General features: G+C 36.6%; 1 protein-coding gene across 1 annotated transcript in view; it reads left to right on the plus strand.

The window, feature by feature from the left end:
• LOC140743106 (uncharacterized) overlaps positions 1-23,601 on the plus strand; it is an 89,410-nt gene that overhangs the window by 3,575 nt on the left and 62,234 nt on the right. The window contains exons 2-4 of the mRNA XM_073074166.1: positions 4,805-4,928; positions 12,902-12,987; positions 19,432-19,527. Of these exons, the coding sequence (XP_072930267.1) occupies positions 4,805-4,928; positions 12,902-12,987; positions 19,432-19,527 (306 nt within the window). The remainder of the gene's footprint in view (positions 1-4,804; positions 4,929-12,901; positions 12,988-19,431; positions 19,528-23,601) is intronic.

Raw genomic sequence — 23,601 nt, forward strand, 5'->3', positions numbered from 1 at the left:
TGCCAATTTAAGCCTAAAACCTAAATAACAACAAATTCGGATTTGAATTCAAATTTTATACAAATTCAAATTCAAGCTACATTTACGAATTCAATTGATACTTTCAGACGCGCATTCAAATGGACAAACAATCAGTTTTATAATATTCATAAAGATGAATATGTATATTGTATATTAACATTTAAACTGAAATAGATTGGAGAATAACAATTCCTATGATGTATTTAACACACCACATTGTAAATAGACAGTAGCAAATGTGAATTGCAGCTGGCAGAGGGTAATAACATTTGTAAACAAATTGTTCGCTGACTCTCACGAAATATCAAATGTTACGTATTTTTTGGCAAGCTCCGATAGGTTCGTGGTATGAAATCCGGTATTTTGTTTCGGTAGAGATTGTCTAGAACTGCCGTGTGTATATTTATAAAATACATCTGTTGGTTGGATGGATTCGCTTAAATCCAAGCTTGTTGCAGCCACTTATTGAAGATTTTTATCATAAATCGCAAAAAATGTCTTGTATTCAAATAAAATTGAATCGTTTCATTTACATTTTCTAAGCTCCTATTAATATTTACATAGCACATGAAAATCCATTCTAAAAATGTCCTCTATTGGAATATTTTGTCTGCATGAGTTAATCTTGGAATGACTTCACGTGGAAACATAGACTTAACAAGCAACAACTGCATAAAAATACTTGGATCTCGTTTGTTACGTTGGAAACTAGCTAAATTAAACGGACTTGTTCATGAATGAAATCCTCAGTTCACTTCTCGGTACTACAATACAGCTGGAAAGTAACGTCGGCGACTTCATTACTTACTTTGAACTTTACAAAGCTCCTCGGAAATCTCAGGTCAATGGGTCCCGGAGTATATTTTAAAATGGAAGAAAGCAACAGAATATAGACGTTCTTGCCATGGTAGCGGACGAACAAATTTTAGCTTTGAAGATTTATAAGAGGTCTCATTCGAACGGAATATTCAAGAACCGTAAGTAGCTTTTCAGCTGAGATCTTTAATTAAGACTCGAGTAACTATCAAGAGACGTTGGGTCTTTGTTATACCTCAGAACTTTGATGCAGTTATGAAATTTTCCATTATGCATGTACGTACTCTGTAGACTAAATGACTGGGTTGGTTTTAAACTGTCATCATCATCACAAACCCATTTCTCTTCCGCTGCCGTGAACAAACCTTCTCTTAAAGAGAATGTCATAATTTACGAAGTTTGAAATGAATTATTATCTTTTTTATAAACTACTAGTACCCTTCCGGGGTTCGTGGGGTTAGAAGCCTATTCAACTCCGAAAGTACCACCGTCAGATCGATTTCTGACTAATAACAGCAATGTAAAGAGCTGATGTGTTCAGCTGTTGAAGGGAACATAGTAAGGGAGACATTCTTATTCAAGGCGTTTCAACTTAGTGGTACTCCTCAAGGGTAACGCAGCTGTGTCCGACCTTAGGTAAGACTCAACGGTTAATAATATAACGGTTAATTATGGATGCGGCACTAGTCACTCACCATCATGTGGACTGCACGCTCGGCTAAAATATGTTGCTAGTGGCCTGTTGCGAAGTAGTCTTTATTATGGATTTCCGCAAAGGTCGATTCATACTATTATTCACCCACAATAGTGCCAGTACACTAGTAACTGTTAATAGGCGTACGCACATCCAGATTACATCGGCCACATTATTACTTCCATCTCATGCTTTCATGACACTGTTAATTGGATCTCTTATAATTAAGCTTATCAATTAGCGTCAATGTGACACGCTCACAAATGTACTAAATTCAATTATTTTTTTAATTGACGTAATTCTTATCTTATACAGCATTATTCTTCTATTCGTCATTGTTATTATGTGTAATATTATAGATTGCGATATTTTAATTTCATATACGAAATCAAAAATTATTTGTGTTGTAGAAATATCTGTAACTATCTCGTCACCCTGATATTAAGTGTTCTTATACTTTTAGGGTTTCGTAAGTTAAGGGTAAAAACGAGACTCTATTAAGCGTCCAATATCAGTTCATCTGTCCGTCTATCGCTAAAGGCTCTAAAGGGATTTCCCACACAAGGGACTGGTATTTTTCAAAGTTTTGATAATAAATAATAAAAATATTATTTTCAATATAGTGGTGATAGGTAATCCCCGTGAGTTCGATTCGCACTTGTTCGATTATTTTATTCAGTGAAAAATAAAATAATCGAACTGATTCTATTATATGATGATAACTGACTGATGTTATAACGTCCACTTTTTATCATGTTGACGTTTCAAATGAATAATTCAGCTAACTCAGGGACATCTGTAATTAAACCCCGCTAAGACTAGATCCTATGTAAGGCATGGCGATGTAAGGCAACAGTAGCGTTGCTACCCTTGAGAACTAAATTTAAAATCACCTTACGACATATCAGAGTACATCAGCACTTAACACTGCTATTAGGTAAATAGGTGTGGCAGTGGTGCCGCCGGAGTCGAATCACAGATGATTCTATTTCTCATTACAATCATCTTATTAAATGTATTATAAGTCGCCCTCTGACAAAACCTCAAATAATTTTATTTATCCGGCGCGACGTCGTAAATGGAATTAGGATGCGACTCAATGGTCCACGATTTATGATAGAGTGGTTCTCTGGATTTATGGTTTCTCGCCAATAAATCAAGTAAAACGGAGCAGCGAGGGTAGTAGTTTTTTAACTGTTACGAAAACTTTAAAGTTTTACGGAGCCATCAACCGCGCGTATCGTACTGAAGTTTAAAAGTAAAATAGAATGTAGTTTTTAAGTAATTCAATTCTGTTCTGATCTGTCTGGCTGTGTGTATTTTATGTAGTTCAGGTATTATGTTCAGTCGAAACGAAGACATGTGTAAAGTGAGTTCATACAAAAATTTCTTAATTATGTTCCTATCGAGAATTCTAGCTTGACAATAAGTAGCCATTGTCACCCATGAAGACTGTTGGAATGCCTGACGTAACTCTATCTTATGATTATTAAATGCAGAAAACAAAAGCGCAAATTCTGCTATTACACACAGTGGCGTAGCTAGGTAACCAAGGGCCCTGGGGCAAATAAAAAAATGGGGCCCCACTGCTATGGAAACTGATTAGGTTTTATCAAACAAAAATATGAAATATACAAATACTTTATAAATGCTAAGCTATTTAAGCCCTTTTTTGTGCAGTGCAGGGCAGGTAATAAAAATATTAAACAGTAACAACATAAATTACAATTAATACTGGATGTAGGTTTGGCTAATAAAACGAAATAGGATCGTCAAGGATTTATCATATAAAGGGCGGGCCTAACTGACTAAATAACTATTTTATTTACAATTTTTCCTAGCTGTAGTTTCCGCAAAATTATAACATTTCCACATAAATCAAAAATGTTTCACTGTAGGGACATTTGTTCTTAAAATAGGCAGATCAAAGCGTCATAGGACCACGATTGGATACGATCCTATGACGCTAATGTGTCCGTTATATTTTCGCAAGTTACAAACATATATGTCATAACATCGAAGAATTAATTGATTAACCAACAAATTCTTCCATTATGACATATGTATTTATGTATAATCCTTAAGGATTAGTATGCAAATGTATGAAAAAATACGTATTTTCTTCAAAATTTTCCTTTTCCTTTAATTTGTCACATAACATTACTTACTTAAATAAATTAAGGGTCCATGTGTCGGCGCACCCCGATTTGATACGATTGCGCATTAACATGCCGATCAATACATTTATTGATTTATATATATACTCGTATATGTCTACCAAACCGCAAGATACTAACAAATAAACACAAAAAAACATATGTCTGCAAACTATTCACATTTGTGCATAGGTGGTCTGCACCGTATCCCTTAGCCGGTTCTTACGGCACCCACGGAAAGAGAGGGGGAGGCCCTATTTTACAACGCCGGGGCCCCACGGCGGAATACTTCCGTTAGGTCGCATTCTAGCACTCCATATTTGCTCATTATTTCCTTGCATGATTGGTGAACAGTCCATGCTTGAGTTAGTTGAGGTAAAACTAAGTACTAGTACAGAAAGAATTTAGGGGAATTCCCTAGGCATAACTTTTAAATTACTTTCAACTGAGTTGTCATGTTTAAAGTGGGGTTGCAACATTTCATATTTATTTTGAAAATGGGAGAAATTTCCAAAAGTTCCGTTCGATCGAGATTTCTGGTAAGGGTTCGAGGGCCCCCTGAGTTTGAGGGCCCCGGGGCACTGCCCCGCCTAGCCCCTAGGTAGCTACGCCACTGATTACACAGAAATAAATAGCATTTTTTGGGTCGTTGAACTCTATTTTTATATTTAAACCTAGCAAAAAGCATACAGGCTACTTGATGGAAATTAGTCACCATTGCTACACATTTCTAACACCAGAGCAGTTGCCTTATATCGCCAACTTTGAAAGATCTTTTTTTTGGAGTTCAATAGTAATAACATAGATAAGTAAAGATTACTAATCTCCTAACAAGAAAATGTACCCAGTTTTGAGAATTGAAATAGTTGCGTAAAAAAGTTTTGCCATGTCTCCGTGCTAAAATGTCCCTAAAATATTTGAAATAATTATTTATTTATTATGTAAATTACGCAGTATTAGTTATCTATTCGTAAATTTTCTCTAAAAATGTTTTTATTTGTCAAGAATTCAAAAAAAAGACTTACTAATAAGCTGTTTGTGGCTTTATTCAATTTCAAGGCGGCGAAGTATCTTTACTAATATATGAGTAATAATGAATTGTATCTGATTGTTACAGCTCTACTTCGCTGTGACAGTGGTGACGATGGGCCACTTCATAGACGTGGAGCAACGCTACCTGAATGGTGAGATGGAAGAACCAGAATCCGAGAGCTTCTTAGCACCCGAGAAGATAACTCCTGGTATGTATAATCTTTAGCTGTAAGTCATTTTATGTCTGAACTGCAGAGTGATGTGTTTGAAACCTCTTGGTTGAGGAGTCCGATTGAGTCTAGTGTATCAAGTCGCGACCCTACAACTGAAGTTAAATCTTTAAATTGAGAATTAATGCCTACGATAAAATCTGCCCAGCCGTTTGAGATGTAAGTACCAATGTGTGAAACATACACATATAAGCTCGAAAAACATTATCCCCGCAGTCGAATAAAAACAAAAAACAAATCTAATTTTCCGGTCTTTCTTCTTTCTTATCTTAAAACCATTTTTCAATTGTTTCGTCATACAAAAACAACACCAGAAACAAATTTGGCGGATAAAGTTTACGGTCGCTTTCAATACGAACTTTGTTCTGAACTCATGAAATTCGACTTCGATTCTCAGTTCCAGCTTTCTTCAAACCGACTTCACAATCTTGAGGTAGTAACTTAAATGTATTCTTTGAACCAATTTAAATTCCTAAATTATTCTGGCTAGCTTTCGATGTAAATTTGCGTAACTTCACAAATAGACCGCTAATTGGCTTTAAATTTAAATGGTACAGAACGAAAGGTTTTGTGGTTGGATTAGAAATGCGGAGTGTTTTATCGGCAAAATCTTACAAAGTTTATGGAAGTCTCATCAATTATCTTAGCGTGAAAGGTATCTTCTAATGGGAATTAACTAGATTGATATACATCTGGAGGCACGGCAGTGCCTCCGTCAAGTCGAGTACTTATTTTTCTGTGGCCATTAGGTGTCTATAATTATTTTATCTGTTAAAGTACAGGTTAGTTAGATTAAGTTTCATTTAAATATCCTACTAATATTATAAAGCCGAAAGTTTGTGAGGATGGATGGATGTTTGTGTGTTCTTGTAGCAAAAATGGCTAATCGGATTAGGATAAAAAAATCCAATTTATACATCAGAATAATATAATAACGAAAATTTATAAGGATATTGTTTGGTTTGGCTATAATATAACGCTAAGTATCAAGTGAGTCGTAAAAATTCTAGCCGTCTGTGAGCTGTCTTGGCATACGCTGCCCAAAACCGTTACAGTTACAGGAAAGTAACGTATGGTGGAATTTTTTGTCTCAGATAGTTCTAAATAAAAATCTGCGATAGCATACATCTATCTTTTATATGGTAGCCATTATAGTAAAAAATGTCAGCCATGAATTACTATTCTGTTTCACTATGCTTATTTTATGGTATTAAATTAACTCTTATTAAAATAAATACTTTTCTAATTTTTGAGAATTAAAGTAAATAAACGTTTTTTGTCTTTCACAAATAATTTGGACGGATAGTTTAAAAGTAATCACGGTAAGAGTGGCTTGACTGAGCGATATTTTAACACGTGAAAATAGGAACATGAAACTTGTGAACGTCAGTATTGCTAACAGATTTCACATTCATTTCACATTTCATATTACATGTTTATAATTGCTATTGCTATAAAAGTAATAGGAAACCAATTAAATTCCCTATTAATAATATACTTACTTTAATCGGTATTATCGGTATGAAAATAATTATGAAATTTCATAAAAATCTATGAATACACTATTATTTATCTTAGACACTAATAATTCTACACATATTTTAAGATCCAGACATATCTCCAAAATAAAGTGACGTAGTAATTGTGGCGCCATAATTTTATTATACGCCTATTACTTGGAAGATCATTTAAATTATTGATTTGCATAAGATGTCTTAAGGATCGTTACGCCTGGCCGAATATATTTAAATCAGGTGCCCTGTTGTTGAAGATTCGTGTCACTCCCCGTAACATTGAATATATTATAGGTAACTATTGTTACTTATTACGCACTTCCAAGATAGTCCTACTGAATTCGCGGAATTACGGAAGAACGTAAGACCTATTCTGCTAATGTATGCACTCGTAATTCACGAACGAATAGAAGGTGGTAGAACCTTTTGTAGTTCGATTCGGGCGGCACCACCGCCGCACTTATTTCTTCCTCATAACAGCAGTGTTAAACGCTGCTGTGTTCTGGTTTTTAATATTACTGTTAATATTACTTGAAGGGTATGGCAAGGGGGAGATACATTTCTGAGGCGTTACAGCTTAGTTCTCAGGGGTAGCGGCGCATCTGTGGCCGACCTCAGGTAGGAATATCTATCTATCTGGGGTTGATTACAAATGTCCATGGGTGGTAGTAGCCACTTACAATCAGGTGGACTGCATACTCGTCTGCTATTCCTATATTTTATATAAGAAAAAACAAATAAATGGAGCTTCTGAAACATTTACGTTTTATTAGAACAATATATTCTGCGCACTTTAAACACGTACCTTGTCTTACATCTTACACGTAACTCTTAATTACCAAGTTTTTAGTAGCACTAATTTAACTTAATTATGGCATAAATATTCGTTTTGTAAGCCTTAAACTCCGCTACCTCCATTATTTATTACGTAGTGACAAAGAAAATATCATAGTTATGAAACAGACTTTGACTATTTAAGTATTTAGAGAATAATTTGGAATATCGCGGCTTGTAAAGGTTGAAAAGCTTTGATTCATACGAAGTTAATAAAATATAATACACAGTATGATTATTTATTATGATTACGACGATTAAATGCAATAGATTGAATAATATAATAACACTAGCTGACCCGGCAAACGTTGTGTTGCCATATAAATAAAAAAATGCTAAGGCTGAACAACCCTTATCACTAAGGGGTATGAAAAATCAATAGTAGCTGATTCTCAGACTTAATGAATATGCGTATAAAATTTGGTGAAAATCTGTAAAGCCGTTTCGGAGGAGTACGGTAACTAACATTGTGACACGAAAATTTTATTATAATTACATTTTAAAATGAATATTATGCTTATTTGTATAATTTAGAAACAACACGTAAAAATATTTGTAAGGAACATTTTTGCTCAGTTTGTGCGTAGATTGCAAATAATAGCAATGGTATACTTTAAAGGGATGTTCCTAAACAAATTAAAACTTATTAAATGATACCTGCCCTTTGTTACACTGCTTAGCCCCGGCCTTCTCTGAAATTGAGAAGGATTAGGACCATAGTTGGTGATCTGCGACCTAATCCTGACGATAGCTGACTATTTCTTAAAGATCTCTTAGGTAACTATAAGTCTCCTAACGATGTTTGCCTTCACCATTAAAGCAAGTTATAATTCCATTATAATACACATTTTACGTATTGGAGGTGCGATTGAGACGCCGACGTACGTTTATAAATACTTAACTCCGAAAATATTAAACGTTCCTGCAAAAATCCAATACCGATACAGTATCGGCCATATTAAACGAGGCACTCGTATAATCACCGAAATTCCTTATAAACGTTCGAGCAAGATTGAGATGTAAACGAGCTAGTAAATATTAGGAATTCCGATCATTATCAGAAACGGAATGTACAAAGGCACCGTGTAACGATTTTCCTTCGCTCTTTGATCACCGGATATCAACATATTGAACAATTCTCACCTAGGCGCTTTATATTTCATATGAAGGAAAAGGTCAAGAAATGTACTAATGTACTTCGGTTTTTAGGTAATAAAAAATGTTACAGCGCAATTTTGGGCAATACAAAGTCAGAAGGTCAGATTTATTTTGTTTATTTCAGTCGGGACTCACCTTCACCTGCCTATTGCGACCGGGCTTTGCCCTGCTAAGGTTACGTATGTAGATAAATAACATACGTACAGATATACTTAATAAATATTTTTTTATTTTCCCACTGCTGGGTTTCCTTTCAAATAAGAAGGTCCGCCACGCTAGTCAACTGCGGATTGCTAAACTTTACACAACTTTGAGAACATTTCGAAAATGCTCCAACACGTTGCTTACTTCTTGTTTTCCATCATCCTTTATTTATTTGATCATTCGTTTATCATACTTACACAATTTAAAAAAACAGAGGTGCATAGGATAAACTCTCGACCGCAGCGTGTGATAAATTTCAAAGCATGTCTTACTATCTATATCTTATATCTTCGTTGAAAGATGTGTGCATCCTAGTAATCCGCGTGATAAATAACGGTACCCTTTTCCTCTATTTTGGGTTTGATGATGATAAACTGCTTCCATTTACCTCTTGCCAATTTACATACAAAATGTAAGTCGCAGAAGCGAAGGCATACGTACAATAGCTTCGTTAAGGTAATGTCTTTTATCTAGCGCTTTACAGAATCATCTGTAATGATACTATCACGTCGAGGTATTGTTATATGCAAATGTTTTATTTATATTTTCAAGCCATTCACAGTTATGCAATTACGATTAAAATGGTTATTGCTGATTTCATGACAGTAAGTGATCCCTTTTGAAATACGCATAGAAAGTGAGGGTTGTGGCGGCATCACTATTATGTGTACTTCAGGCTAATAGCGGTAATATTCCTACTAAAATTTGGTTGACTTTTAAATATAACTTATATTGGCTGCAACCGTTTTACATCTCAGCACTGTACATGAGTATTTCCTCAGTCCTGTAAATCCTGTAGGTCCACATTGCTCTAATGCGGATCTGTTTGAGTACTAAGTACTAAATAAGGTTCTAAGTTCAAGTAATTACTTAGAAAATATTTTCATATATATGAGCCACAATCTCAATAGTTTTATTGAAACTATATTATTTTACTACTACCTGAGTGACAAACCATGTGCAACCAACCCGATCCATATCTTCTCATTACTAGAACATGTAACACTTAATTAGGTATTCTTTATAACAACATGAAATCAAAGTCATCTTGAAGGTCTTGAAGTCATGTAATAATATAGTCACATAAACGGTACAGTGTAACGATATAACAATTATACGTAAGTAAGTTCACACTAGTTATTAGAAGTATTATAACTACACAAGTATCTCCGTTATTCGACTGCTCTTGCTGAAGTCTCCGACCAGAATGTCGCTCTCTGTTAATTCGAGCACCGCCAAGGTGTCGTTCCCACTTCACCTACCCGCATCTGTTTTCAAACTGTAGTATCAAATGAGTCACTTATTACTTTAATGTAACGTTATAAAAATGTGATATCGTTAATATCCAAGCTTCTTATTAACGACGATAACAAACATGTTACTATAGTCACAGGTAAGCATATCAAAATATTAATTTAGTTAACATAAGAAGGCTCACGGGCGTTGGGGTCGGAGCTCATCGGACGAAAGCAAACACAAGTGACCTGGAAAATGTCTCCCAAACGAGCAGTAACACAAAATACTGCAATAACGCTTAAAGGACCCGATATAAAGGGTCGGAATGGCCGCTTCGGTTATTAGACCACGCTTCGAATTGGACGCACCCATGTAATTATGTTTGTTCCAAACGTGGCCTTAGAAGATCAAGGTTCAAGTTTGTTACAAATTAAACGAGGCGTCCCCTTATTGCTCGGTTTCGCTGCTAACGATAAATGTTTTCTCTGAAATTATCTTTGAAAGTAAAACATTATTCGTTAGATATAACAGACCAGTGCAAGTTAGTATTTTAGGATATCACAAAATAGAACATATATGTATATAGGTAATACGGAGCCCTGAAACGAACTAAAAAGTCAATTGTTCAAAGTCTTATACATAGATTAGTAAAGATTACTCACGCCTAACAAGAAAATGAACCCAGTTTTGAGAATTGAAATAGTTGCGTCAAAAAGTTTTGCCACGTCTCCATGCTAAAATGTCCCTAAAATATTTGAAATAATTATTTAATTATTACGTAAATTACGTAATTATTACGTAAATTAGTTATTTATTCGTAAATTTTCTCTAAAAATGTTTTTATTTGTCAAGGATTCAAAAAAAGAACTTACTAAAATAAGCCATTTGTGGCTTCATTCAATTTCAAGGCGGCGAAGTATCTTTACTAATCTATGGTCTTATAAAGAAACGACAGCATTTTTGTATATCATAACATGGTTTCTAACAAAACGTTCCAAAATACTAAAAATGATAATAAGTATTCATTCTAAATGAATTAAATAAGTTTTTTATTTCTAAATATTATTTCGATGAAAACACATTATATGGTTTTATAAATTTAAGTAGGTATACTAAGGTCTATCATGTAAAAGTATTCAATAAAATCATTCGTAATACCATTGCTGTCTAGAATTCATTGAATCAGAAAAATATTACTTGTAAGTTTGTATTTGTAAATACATTTTTTTATTTAATGTAGGAGTAGCAGACGAGCATGCCTCCACCTAATGGTACGTGGCTACTGCCGCCCATGGACCTCTGTAATAAACCCCAGATAGGATTAGATATTCCTCTCTGAGGTCAAACGCGCCGCTACCCCTAACGATTAAGCTGGAACGCCTCGGAAAAGTATGTCTCCCTTACCACACCCTTCAAACCAGAATACGGCAGCGCTTACCGCTGCTGCTATGAGGCAGAAATAGGTGTGGCAGTGGTGCCGGAGTCGAACCACAAAAGATTTTACCACCTTCAGATATGTATAACGATATGTAATCAAATTGCTAAAACTAACTAAGCACTTAATAAGCAACGAAAATAGGCAATAGCATGTCCTGGCACTTTACACATCTATAGTATTCATCAAAATTAACAACAACGTGAGCAAACTAGGGAAGGCCTATATAGGCCTATAGAAGACAGCGGTCACCATACCGTTCTGACGCGCAGAAGGGTTCGATTACTGGCCAGACAGATTTCCAAACGGTGAATTTAGATTTCTGTTTCTGGGTCTGGCTGTTTGTGTATTTGTCTCTGTGTGTCCTTAGCACCCGCGTTTAAGTATCCCACAGTAGACTATTAGTGTTAATAGAAGTAGCAAGTTTATATAATCCACCTAAAGTTAAGAGGTCTATATTTGTTTTTGTTGACGAGGGTGAAACCTTCAAAAGGTACCCTATGCCGTGGGAGCGTCACGGAGTTAAGTGGGATTCTTACCGCAATAAAACCCCCTCGGTGGCCGTCCTCAGCGCTGCGTAGAGGACTCCGGGATCTCCAGAGGAACGCAACCGGAGTCCACTTAGGGCGTTGCCCCGTCGGGCTCCGCCCAGGTGAGCACGACGCTCGCCACACCGTCTGGTGTGCATGACGGTATGCGACCACACATACCGCCGTCCTTCCCGGGGTCGCTGTCCGGGCGGTTCGTGCTCCCACTTTTGCAACCCCAGAAGCCCCTTTTAGTCGCCTCTTACGTCAGTCAGGATATACCGTAGCCCTATCCTTATCCCGGAACTACAGGAACCTATATTTATAAAAATACTTTGTTATTCCTGAAAATTAACTTGCTCTATTTTATCGATCCTTATATCATTTATGCATTGTTAATATTTCGTCGTAAACCCGTTGCTGTCACACTTCTGGGCACGGGTCTCCTCTCAGAATGAGAAGGTATAAGTCACCGCGCTGGTCAAGTGCGTATTGGTATATACGCCCTTGAGAACTTTTTTAAACATCTCTGAGGTATGCATTTTTCAACATGATCTTATTCTTCGTTAAAGGAAGTGATTATTAATTTCTAATACGCACGTAACTTTTGAAAAATCGGAGGTCTGGGCCTCGAAACTTGGACCCCTTGATCGAGAGGTCTAGTTTCAACCACTATGTATCACTGCTTAGTCAAGATTAGTAATATTACGCTGGTTTTTTTTTATAATATAGGAGTAGCAGACGAGCATACAGTCCACCTGATGGTAAGTGGCTACTGCCGCCCATGCACATCTGTAATCAACCCCAGATAGGATTAGATATTCCTACCTGAGGTCGGCCACAGATGCGCTGCTACCCCTAAGGACTAAGCTGGAACGCCTCGGAAAAGTTTGTCTCTCTTACCACACCCTTCAAACCGGAACACAGCAGCGCCTAACACTGCTGTTATTAGGCAGAAATAGGTGTGGCGGTGGTGCCGCCGAAGTCGAACCACAAAGGGTTCTACCACCTTCAACCTGTTCTAACGATTGTGTTTTGTTACAGTGACGGTGACTCTGAACATCACGCTGCTAGCATGCAGCACTCTGGGCATGGTCTCCTGTCTCGTTATGATCTTGGGCGTCTACAAGGTACGTACAATATTCATATACCAGTGATACCTGTTCCTTCAGTAACTATCATCTATTTAGTACCCATTATCGTGAATTTCATATTTTTATTAGTAATACGAAGAAGTCAGTTTAGTTAGTGTTTACTTGCGTGTGACGCCATTACCGTCGGTAACCAATCACACAGCGTTCGTGTCGTACAGGAAAAACAAAAATGTATTGTATTTTTCTTGCTCTAATAAGCGATATTATGTATGTTTTAGTACAATTTAAATGTAACTACGTTTTGTTACGTTATTATCTAATAGGATGACCACAATACCATATTGTCCTACCTCTAGTGTCCGGAGTCATAATAGAAAGGAAGAAGAATTTGTGTCCTGTTCCACCACGCTAATCGAGTCCGGGTTCAAAGACAACTTTGAGAATTTTATAAGAGGACTTTCAGTCATGTAAATTTTTTTGAAGATGTTTTCTGGCGCTCTTAAAGTAAGTGATAATAATTTTGATACGCACATAACTTCCAAGAATTATAGCCGGCGTATAATCGCGCCGAAGATTCGTAAAATTTCAGTGTCTCAAAATTCATCGAAGATGAATGGACCATTCATCCATAGATGAATGGTTGCCAGTAACCATAATTGGGCATAAACAGGCATTATGCTTGCAATTTCATCATAAAAATGATCGTTCATTGGTCATTACCATAAATTAATATTAAATCGATTACCGAAGCTTATATCAGTTCCATTATTTGATAGCACGCAAATACTGGAAATTCCGCTGTGGATATCAGTAGCTCTCGTTTGCAAAAATGCAAGGAAATGTTCAAACTGCTACGGCTTAATCACCAGACCTGTACTTAGGATGAGTTTTTACAAAAATGACCGTTTTTGTATTTGTTTACGTTTTGGAAATATCCCATACATTTCCAATCAGCGCCCCTACCGGACTGTATCCGAATTGCGAGTCAGGAAGGTAGGAGAGACGGTCGCGGGTCCAGCAGGACAGCCGTTAGCAGGTGGCGTGCGCAAGACCGTCGCGGCGGAGACCAACATGGGCCGTCGATCTCTGCCACACATGAGGTCCCGGGATGGACGGCGAGCTTGCGGTCCGGCATGCCGACATCGGTGGCGGAGGAGAACATCATCCCCTTCTGAGGCCAGTTCGCCTACGACTCGGTCGGACAGCACTGGTGGAGTCCCCTGTAGTGATGCAGAGGGACACCGTCAAGTTTTTAGTCGGTTGGAGCCCGACATCAGCTTCCACCGGCCCCTACGGCGGAAGGCACTCGTGCCGAGTTTCCTGAGTTTTCCTGGTTCTTTTTTTACGTCGGTACTGAATTTTGCATACAGTAGTGATTTTGGTCTTAACATTTTCCGTAATACGGTTATTAATACGGACTTGCGGTTAAATATAATATCGGATTGAAAACACTCATGTAAAAACGAAGCAAACGGCCCCCTAAAGTATTAAAATATCTTAAAATGTATGAGCATTACAAGTTGTTTCAGAATTATTTTTAATGCTTGTGTACGAGTTATAATAGACGCCGGTAGACCACCAATAATGCCAGCAATAAATAACATTAATAACCGTACTTGACTGTATTTTGTGTGTATGAATTTATTCTTTATACCATTTTAGTATTTCCAGTCTGGAATACTGAACATACCCCTTATTCCAAGATATAATTACATTAATGTTTGAATTATTCCAAAACTTGAGACATTTTTCAAATTAATGACAAATCAACCAGTTATGCATACTTATCACAGGTGACTAAAATTGATTGGTGTTTTATAATGCAGAAGGGAAAATCATGGAAGATCGTAATTAGGTAGTGTTTATTTTGTCATTTTTTGTTTTCTAATTTTTTCGATACAAGCAAAGATTAAATCAACAAGATAATAATTACTAAAGAATCTTGTAATGATCAATATCATGTAATGATACGCTCAATTATAACGGCTTTAGTGATGACTGAATTGGAAAGCCTTCTCCGACACGAAAAGCTTTACCTAGTCTTTGTAAGCTCCAGCCTGAAATATCACGCTTGGGGTCGTCCTGTTAAAGGAAATTATAATGTCATGCCATACACGTGCAGGGTGTATTAAAGTGAAATGCATTGAGTCGAGAGGAGTTTACTCGCTTTGACATCGTTCTAAGCGTCAGCTACTATACACCTTTGTGTATAATAACACCATCTTGACGTGATCCTATTAAAGTTTCCCTTTGAGATGAAATGTACTTCGAAGTGAAGTTTGTTAAGTTAGGGCAAAACACCTTTTTTCTTTTTTTATAATATACGAGTAGCAGACGAGCGTGCAGTCCACATGGTAAGTGGCTATTGGACATCTGTAATCAACACCAAATTGAATTAAAAAATCCTACCTGAGGTCGGCCACTGATGCGCCGCCCCTGTCTCCCTTACACCCGTCAAACCAGAACACAGCGACGATTAACGCTGTAGTTATGAGGTAGAAATAAGTGTAGCGGTGGTGCCGTCGGAGTCGAATCGTGTTCTACCACCTTTCTCTGTCTCTGTAAATGCTAATCTGAGTTTGTTTGTTCGTTTGTTTGCCTTAACTACATAACCGATTGTTATGTCTTGGGCGAGAATACAAAATTTGTAGTAGCAAGTGTAGTGACGCTATTTAACACAGATTTCATAATTGGTTTAATTTGTTATTTGGGGATGGTCGAAGTTTCAGTTTACAGTTTGAAAGTAGTAGAAGCGTCTATGGTTCGAGTCCGGCGGCGACAAAACCACACCTATATCTGTTTAATAACAATATTAAGTGCTGTTTTATTCTAGTTTAAAGTTTGGTAAGAGAAACATTTACCTGAGTCTTTCAACTTAGTTCACGTAGTATCGAATCGGTAGTCAATCTCAGGAAGAAACTAATCTTATCAGGGGTTGATTATAGCTGTCCCTGGGCAGTAGTAGCCTCTTACCGTCAGATTACTACATGCTCGCATACTTAAATATTATTAAAAAAAAAACACCTGCAATATTGAATAGATTTTGTCTACGTGCATAATATATCTTAGACATCAATGCGCTACTCATCAAATATGTAGGATACATTAGGTTTCACCCTTTTTAACCGACTTCAAAAAGGAGGTGATTATCAATTCGGCCGGTATCTTTTTTTTATGTATGTACACGAATTAGTCCGCCGTTAGTGGACCGATTTTAATAATTCTTTTTTATTGTGTAGGGACGAGCTGGAAGTTGGTCCCATTTAAATATGGTTAGGATCCATAGATGGGTTCTGGAGAAAATGAGGGGAACTCCTCCACCCATGTAAATATAACAGCCATAACTTCGCCGTTTATGAACCTATTTTAATGCCTTTAATTTCGTGTGTGGACAATTGCTACAAGTTGGTCCCATTTAAATATGATGAGGATCAGAGCAGGTTCTGGAGACAAAATATGTAACTCCTCAACCGATGGGTATAATTGAGTTTTGTTTGACGATATTTGGTGTAGGTTCTAATGAAATTGCAAAGCCAGTTCATCATTGACTATTTAAGGGTCTGATAATGTGGCTTGGAGTCAAAATATGTAACTCCTCAACCGATAGGAATAATTGAGTTGTGTTTAAAGATATTTGGTGTAGGTTCTAATGAAATTGCAAAGCCAGTTCATCATTGACTATTTAGTTAGGTTAGGTTGGAACATATAAGATAATATAAAATGTAATCAATGTAAATTTAGACCTTACCTTCATTCATGATCACTTTTTTACAATTTTATATTGTATTAATATAAATGTTACTAAAAAGGGTGAAAAATTTTTTTAACAAAAAATACAACCGACTTCTATGTCACTACAAAGTAAAAAATAATTGAAATAAATGTTGGCTTAGTACATATTTCTGAAGTCGGCGCTCAATATATTTCGTTGGATAACGATGTAAACAGCGTGTCTAATATGAGCTCCGGTTGTATTTTTTGTTAAAAAAATTTTTATTTATTTTCTACCCGTGTGCTGAAAATTTTCCAGCTGAGTGCCTGTTACTATCGTGAAAATAACTGCATAGTTTTCATTAACCGGAATACACGTGATAGCTAAGTGTGGGGGAATTCAAGGGCCCTTCCGTCCCTCGAACCCGCATTATCACGTCACAACCTTGGCTCGTATTAATAGCCTGACGGCCTCTGCACCCTAGGATTGCCGTGTTATAACTTAAAATAGTATGTAATTAACATGGTTTATCGTATTATTATCTAATATAGTGTAGTGTATCCAAATGCGTATTGGTAGACTTCACATAATTTTGAGATTTTTTTAAGATCTCTAGGGCATGCAGGTCACCTCACAACGTTTTCTTTCAGCGTTAAAGCAAGTGAAATTTAATTTTTAATACGCACGTGAATTTGAAAAATCAGAAGTTCGTGTCTGGGATTCGAACCTCTGACCTGATCGAGAGGCCGATTTTAACCTCTAAACTATCATTGACAAAAGAAAACAGCAATATGAAAAAAATAAGTAAGCCACGATGACTAAACATTAACCTGGCCGTTTATTTATTAACTATGTATTTCTCGTAGTAGATGCTTGGATAATATCCTACTCTTAGTTCTGTGCCGCTGACAGCCTTTTCACGAAAGGGAGCTTAACTATAATTAAAATAAAATGACTACTGCTCTTATCTTTATTAATACAACAAAATAGACATAATCAGAGGAGAGAAAACGCAATTTAAGCCAACATCAGTCATCTGTCATGATTTATTCTATACTAGTTTTTACCCGCGGCTTCGTTCGCGACCAAAGATCCCTTAATCCCTCGGGATAGATACTTTTTTTGCAATAAAACGCATTCTATGTCCTTTTGAACCCCCTGGCAACGTGTGTACAACATTTTATGACTATCGGTAATGAAGTTAAGGCTTTCATACTGAGAGGAGACACGTGCCCAGCAGTGGGACAGTAATGGGTTGACGACGATGACCGGAATACTCGAGCATCCATTGGAGACAGAGTAGCGTGCCTTGGTGTTATAGACGGTTCAAGTATCGTTACGTTAGTCCTGCCGCTATCCATGATATCTGTAGCATTTTTCTGCAGTAACCTATGTATGAGGTTTACAAAAAGATACAAGTAGGCATACGTGCTACAGGTGAAAAAGATACATGTAGGCATACTCGTATGTGTATGCTACAGGTGATTTTTAATGCCCGCGTTCCCTTTGTGAATTCAGCAAACTGTGCAACGTATGGAATATTCAAATGAAAATATTACTCGTACCTACTCGTAAAATATTCTCTTTTCATTATAATATTTAACATAGGTAAGTAATGTTACTTCAAAGTGAATGTTCAAAAGAAAATCTGCGCTTAAATAAATCCCTTTGATTTTTAAGTATTGAATCGAAAAAGTTTTTAATAACGAAATTCTCGTATGAGTGAAATATTTGAACTGGAAGTCAAAGACGTGATATTTATTATTTTATATTTAGTCTCTTTGAGTGCTGTTACGAGTACCTATATCAAATGTATGGATTTCTCAAAGAAGATGTTTCAGAACCCTTATTTTGATTTATTTTTTATTTAGAATTACATATTAGCTTCAGCAGTTACTGTAATAAACCATATAAAACTTGACATTTACGAACCCAGCAGGAATGTTTCTTTATTCAGTACTAGAATTTTCAAACACGAAAATTGATGACATTGACAATTTCAATTGTCAATACTGGTTACATTTTCTTGTTAGAAGTGAGTAATCTTTACTAATCTATGCTAAAGTTGACATATAATTGGTCGTCATCAACCCATTATATACTTTCCCTCTGCTTGGCAAGGGTTTTCTCTTCAAACGAGAGGGGTTTAGTATACAGGGGGGCCTACCGCCCTGACCAAGTGCAAATTGGTTGATTTCACACACCTTTTAAAACTTTTTAACGTTTTTAGTCACCGTTATAGCATGTGATAATTAATTTCTAATACTCACATAACTTTTAAAAATAATGTTGAATATCCAATAATACAATTAGTCTATATACAGTGCTATAGGCCGCGCCAAACTGATAGTCCGCTCCGCTCTGAAGTTGTTGCCAGCAGGTGTAGTCATATAATTTCGCCGAGACGCGATTCATTTCTATATTCAGAGCGGACTAGCAGTTTTACGCGGACTATATCTGTGAGTGGATTTACAAGTATATGTTACAAATAGTAATCTATGAAACTTTTTCCGGTTTGAATAAGTGTTTTTCCCTAAAATTTGACTATCTGGGCTATAGATCTTCACTATTTATAACATACACTGTTGTCCTTTTTACCTTTCTTATGCGATACTTTAACACACTTTCATCGTATTATAGAAAAATTAATATCACTAACAGGCACAAATTCCTATAGTCCATCTGTAAGTCATTTTTTTCACGTACAGCGTATTTTTTATTACGGAATGGATTTTATCAGTTTGATAATTGAATATTCATTGTTCCAGGACCTCAAATTTCTGCTGATCCCGTGGATTGTCTCCATGGCTCTCGAGACGTGTGTCGAGGTCGTTAACCTCGTATACCTATTCTATCTGCAAACCGTGAGTATATTTTAAATTAAACTGTATTTTTGTAGCAGGTAAGCATGTGTGTTTTGTAGTGGTTTTATAACAGTGTCTTAAATTAAAAGGTATACTTATTTATTTTACGTCCGTTTTCTCTTACATTTATGAAGAGTGAACTTCTGTTTACTGTATAAATGAAGAATATTGGTTCTTAAAGCACATTGTATGTGCAGGTGCAATGGGAGAACCTGTCGAGAAGTCCTGTTATATTACCACCTAAGTTCAACTACAAAATATGTATAAATAGACGCTTTCTACACTCACAGCCCCATACTAGGATTCCCTGTGTCGTGGGTCACATGGACACACACATAGATAAATACACAAACACCCAGACCAAGAAACAGAAATCTAAATTCATCTTTTATCTGTCTGGCCGGGGATCGAACCCGGGACCCTTTGCACGTCAGACCGGTATGGTGATCGCTCCACCACGCGGGTCGTCATCATAATATTATCATTAAAATGTATGATGTATAATGTCATGAATAATATTATCAATCAGTAATTATTTCAATTCCGTTCCGATTATCATATTTGAACAATAATGGAATAACGGAAAAACATTCAACATCTTTATTTATTGTTAAAAAAAAATTGGAACAGCAAATAAAAGTTGTAAACAATAACAAAAAATGTGAGCCGTCACGGGACGCCTGGCAGATGTGAAACATCGACATTATTTTGTAAAAGTAATATGCAGAAAAGAACATATTGTGATAGGAACTAAATATGTCATAATGATAAAATAAAATATTACGATTCTTTCCAGATAACGATGACTATTTATTGAATAAACATTTATTTTCATGTGGGAGAAAATCGCACAGTTGATTGCGCATGGCGACGCGTCGCCACACCGTACACACTACTGCATATAGACTGTATATATATACCATCGTATAGCGTGGCAACGCGTCGCCACGGCATGCGTCGCCACGCCAGAAATCGGTTTTACGTGCGGCTATAGATGTTTCACATCAAAAGCTCATATTGCATTCTTCATTGCAAGCTTTCTATTTGAGCTTTAAATCTGTTCCACCTATATTTTTCTAATATAGGAGCAGCAGACGCGCATGCAGTCTACCTGAAGGTAAGTGGCTACTGCCACCCATGGATATCAATAATTAACCTCCCATATGATTAGGTACCTACCTGAGATCGACTACAAATGCGCAGATATGCTGAAAACTAAGCTGAATCAGCTTGCAAAAGTAAATCTCCCTGGCCACATCTGTTAAATCAGAACACAGCAGCGATTAACACTGCTGTTATTAGCAGAAATAGGTGTGGCGCGGTGCTGCCGGAGCCGAACCAGAGAAGGTTCCACTTTCGACTAAAATGTTCCAAACACAAACACCCAGTAATGTTTGGACAGCTGGGAAATTAACGTTAATTCCGTGACTGTACATTTTCACCCTCACTTCTTATGGAAATTTTAATAGGTATGTTAGGCGTATCATCAATCTTGTGAACCATTAGCGAGAGTAAATTATGTGCAACAAACGCTTGGATGGGTGTTTTTAAATCAAACAGGCTTTAACTCATGGTCCTGAGTATTTAATTTAGCAATTAAATCTATTCATTTTGCTATCAGTAACTGTTGCCTCTACAAAACCTAGATTAACAGTAGTATTAAGCGCTGTTGAGTTCTCGTTTGAAGGATGGGGTAAGGGAGACATACTTTTCCGAGGGTTTCCAGCTTAATATTCAGAAGTAGCGGCGCGTCTGTGCCTGTCTGTGATTCCTACCTGAGGTAGGCATCTGTGGCCTACCTCAGGTAGGAATATCTAGTACAATCTGGGGTTGATTACGAATATCCATAAGCGTCAGTAGCCATTTACCATAAAGTGGACTGCATGCCCGTCTGCTACTCCTATATTATACACGAGAAAGTCCTTTATAGAAACAAGTCAATAGTAACTTAAGTAAGCTTTGTAATTATTTTTACATTGCCAATACAAGATACAAACATCGTTTGGTATATCGTTTGTCATTCTATTTCCACAAATAAATCCAATCCATGATTGTGTCTCGTTGAGCGCGAACGACAGTGATATATGTACTCTCACGTCGTTTGAGTTCACGCGCATTTTCTATACACCTTAGATCTTATATGTGTTTAGAAAGGGCCTTCAAAAAATATTAATACCACCTTTTATCCATGGCTTTGATGGGTTCAGGTTTTTTATCCATCCCTTGGGAATGGTATTTTTTTTGGAATAAAATGTACCCTTTGTCCTTTTCCGAATCCCTGGCAATTTGTGTACAAGAAGTGAAAGTGTAACTCAAAAATAACGCGCAGCATAAGTCGTTGTATTTCGAGATTATAAGAAGCCTTAGAAAGAAAAGAAAAAGCCATTCATTTTCATTAAAATTTATCATCATATTTCTGAGCGGATTATGCAACTTTTGTTGTAACTTGCATCTTTTCTTTTTAACTTTTATTGAAATCAAATGTTAAGACCGAAACGGCATACTCAAATACACCACCTCGTTCATACGACATGTAAGCTTCTAAATATTCTTCGTTCTCACATGGGTGTCAGACTGACAAAGCATTATGAAGTGTACCTTTGCCTTGAAAATACGACGTCAACAGGAAATATCCTACAGAGGAAAATGCAAACGTTACAAATACGTAGTATTGTCTTGCAAATGCTCATGTATTTATATTCCTATTCGATATTTTGATACATGCTCTTCGAGCTCCTTATTTCTTATTTTTACACTTCCAGTTATGCTTTAGCGTACATAATAGTACTGCAATATCATCATCAACCCATTACTGTCCCATTGCTGGGCACGGGTCTCCTCTCTGAATAAGAAGAATTAGGCCATAGTCCACTGCGCTGGTCAAGTGCGAAATAGTAGACTTCACATACCTTTGAAAACTTTTTTTAAGATTCTCCGGTAGGTAGGTTCCCTCATGATTATTTCCTTCGCCGTTTAAGCAGGTGATATTATTTTTCTATACGCATATAATTCTGAAAACTCAGAGGTGCGTGCCTGGGATTTGACACTCAGACCCCTATACTATGGAAAATGTTGTTTCTATAAGCAGTGATAGCAAAGTGGTTAATTCGCGGTTTCTTCATCAAGGTGTCCGGGATTCGAATTCCAGACCTTATGTATATACCTTTAAAAAACAAACTTAAAAGTATGTGAAGTCCATCATTTCGCACTTGGCCAGCATAGTAGCCTAATCTTTTTGAGAAGAGTCTCGTGCCCAGGAGTGGGATTATCATGATTATGTTGTTCCTAAACTCCATGAAGCATAATAGTTATGTCAGAAATGAAACTCAATCTTCGCGAGAACGCAATTTAGTTTAACCTGAACTGAAATTACTTCTATGTTTTACGGACTAAATGTTGCCTTTGATCATATAACAAACTCGGTGGTTCTAGAGAATCGCAATTAATGTTCAGTTGCGATTTAGTTTGAGTGTACTTCAGTGTTAGGTAAAACGACTTTAAATACGACTGCTATTTGAGTTTATGTCAGTAGCGAAGTTTCAGAAATGTTTTTAAATGATTAGGGTTTTTTTTTAAATAATAAGATAGTTCCCATACCAATCTTATACACTTAATTATACTAATTGACACTATACACTGACTGAATGACGGACCTCATAATCGATACAACAGCTTTAAGTTCTTACCGCATAAACTTAAAACCGGACGAAGTCGCGCGAGAAAGCTAGTACTAGCGTGTAAACACACATATACCACGATATAGTTACATATTATAGTTTGTCCGCTGAAAGAATTCATTCCTGAAGTTTGTCAGAGAGTGTCAGTTGGAATGACTAGAGATGGGTAAAGTAAAATTTTCTCGTCACGATTCTAACTTCTGAATATTACTAGAACGGAAAGAAAATAAAAAGCGAGTTAATATTTTTCGAAATATTTAATATAAAATACATACAACAATAAAATAAAGAAATTTTCATAATATATCCAAAGTACGTCACTCCTAACTTGCATAGTTCAGGCGGATGGGACCTGTCAGGAATTCACGCTTTCAGCGGCCGTGCCATAGACCATAAT

Source organism: Epargyreus clarus, unplaced genomic scaffold, assembly GCF_041222505.1.
Source record: "Epargyreus clarus isolate Ecla_fem2 unplaced genomic scaffold, WU_Ecla_fem_2.2 ptg000007l, whole genome shotgun sequence".
Taxonomy (NCBI): Eukaryota; Metazoa; Arthropoda; class Insecta; order Lepidoptera; family Hesperiidae; genus Epargyreus; species Epargyreus clarus.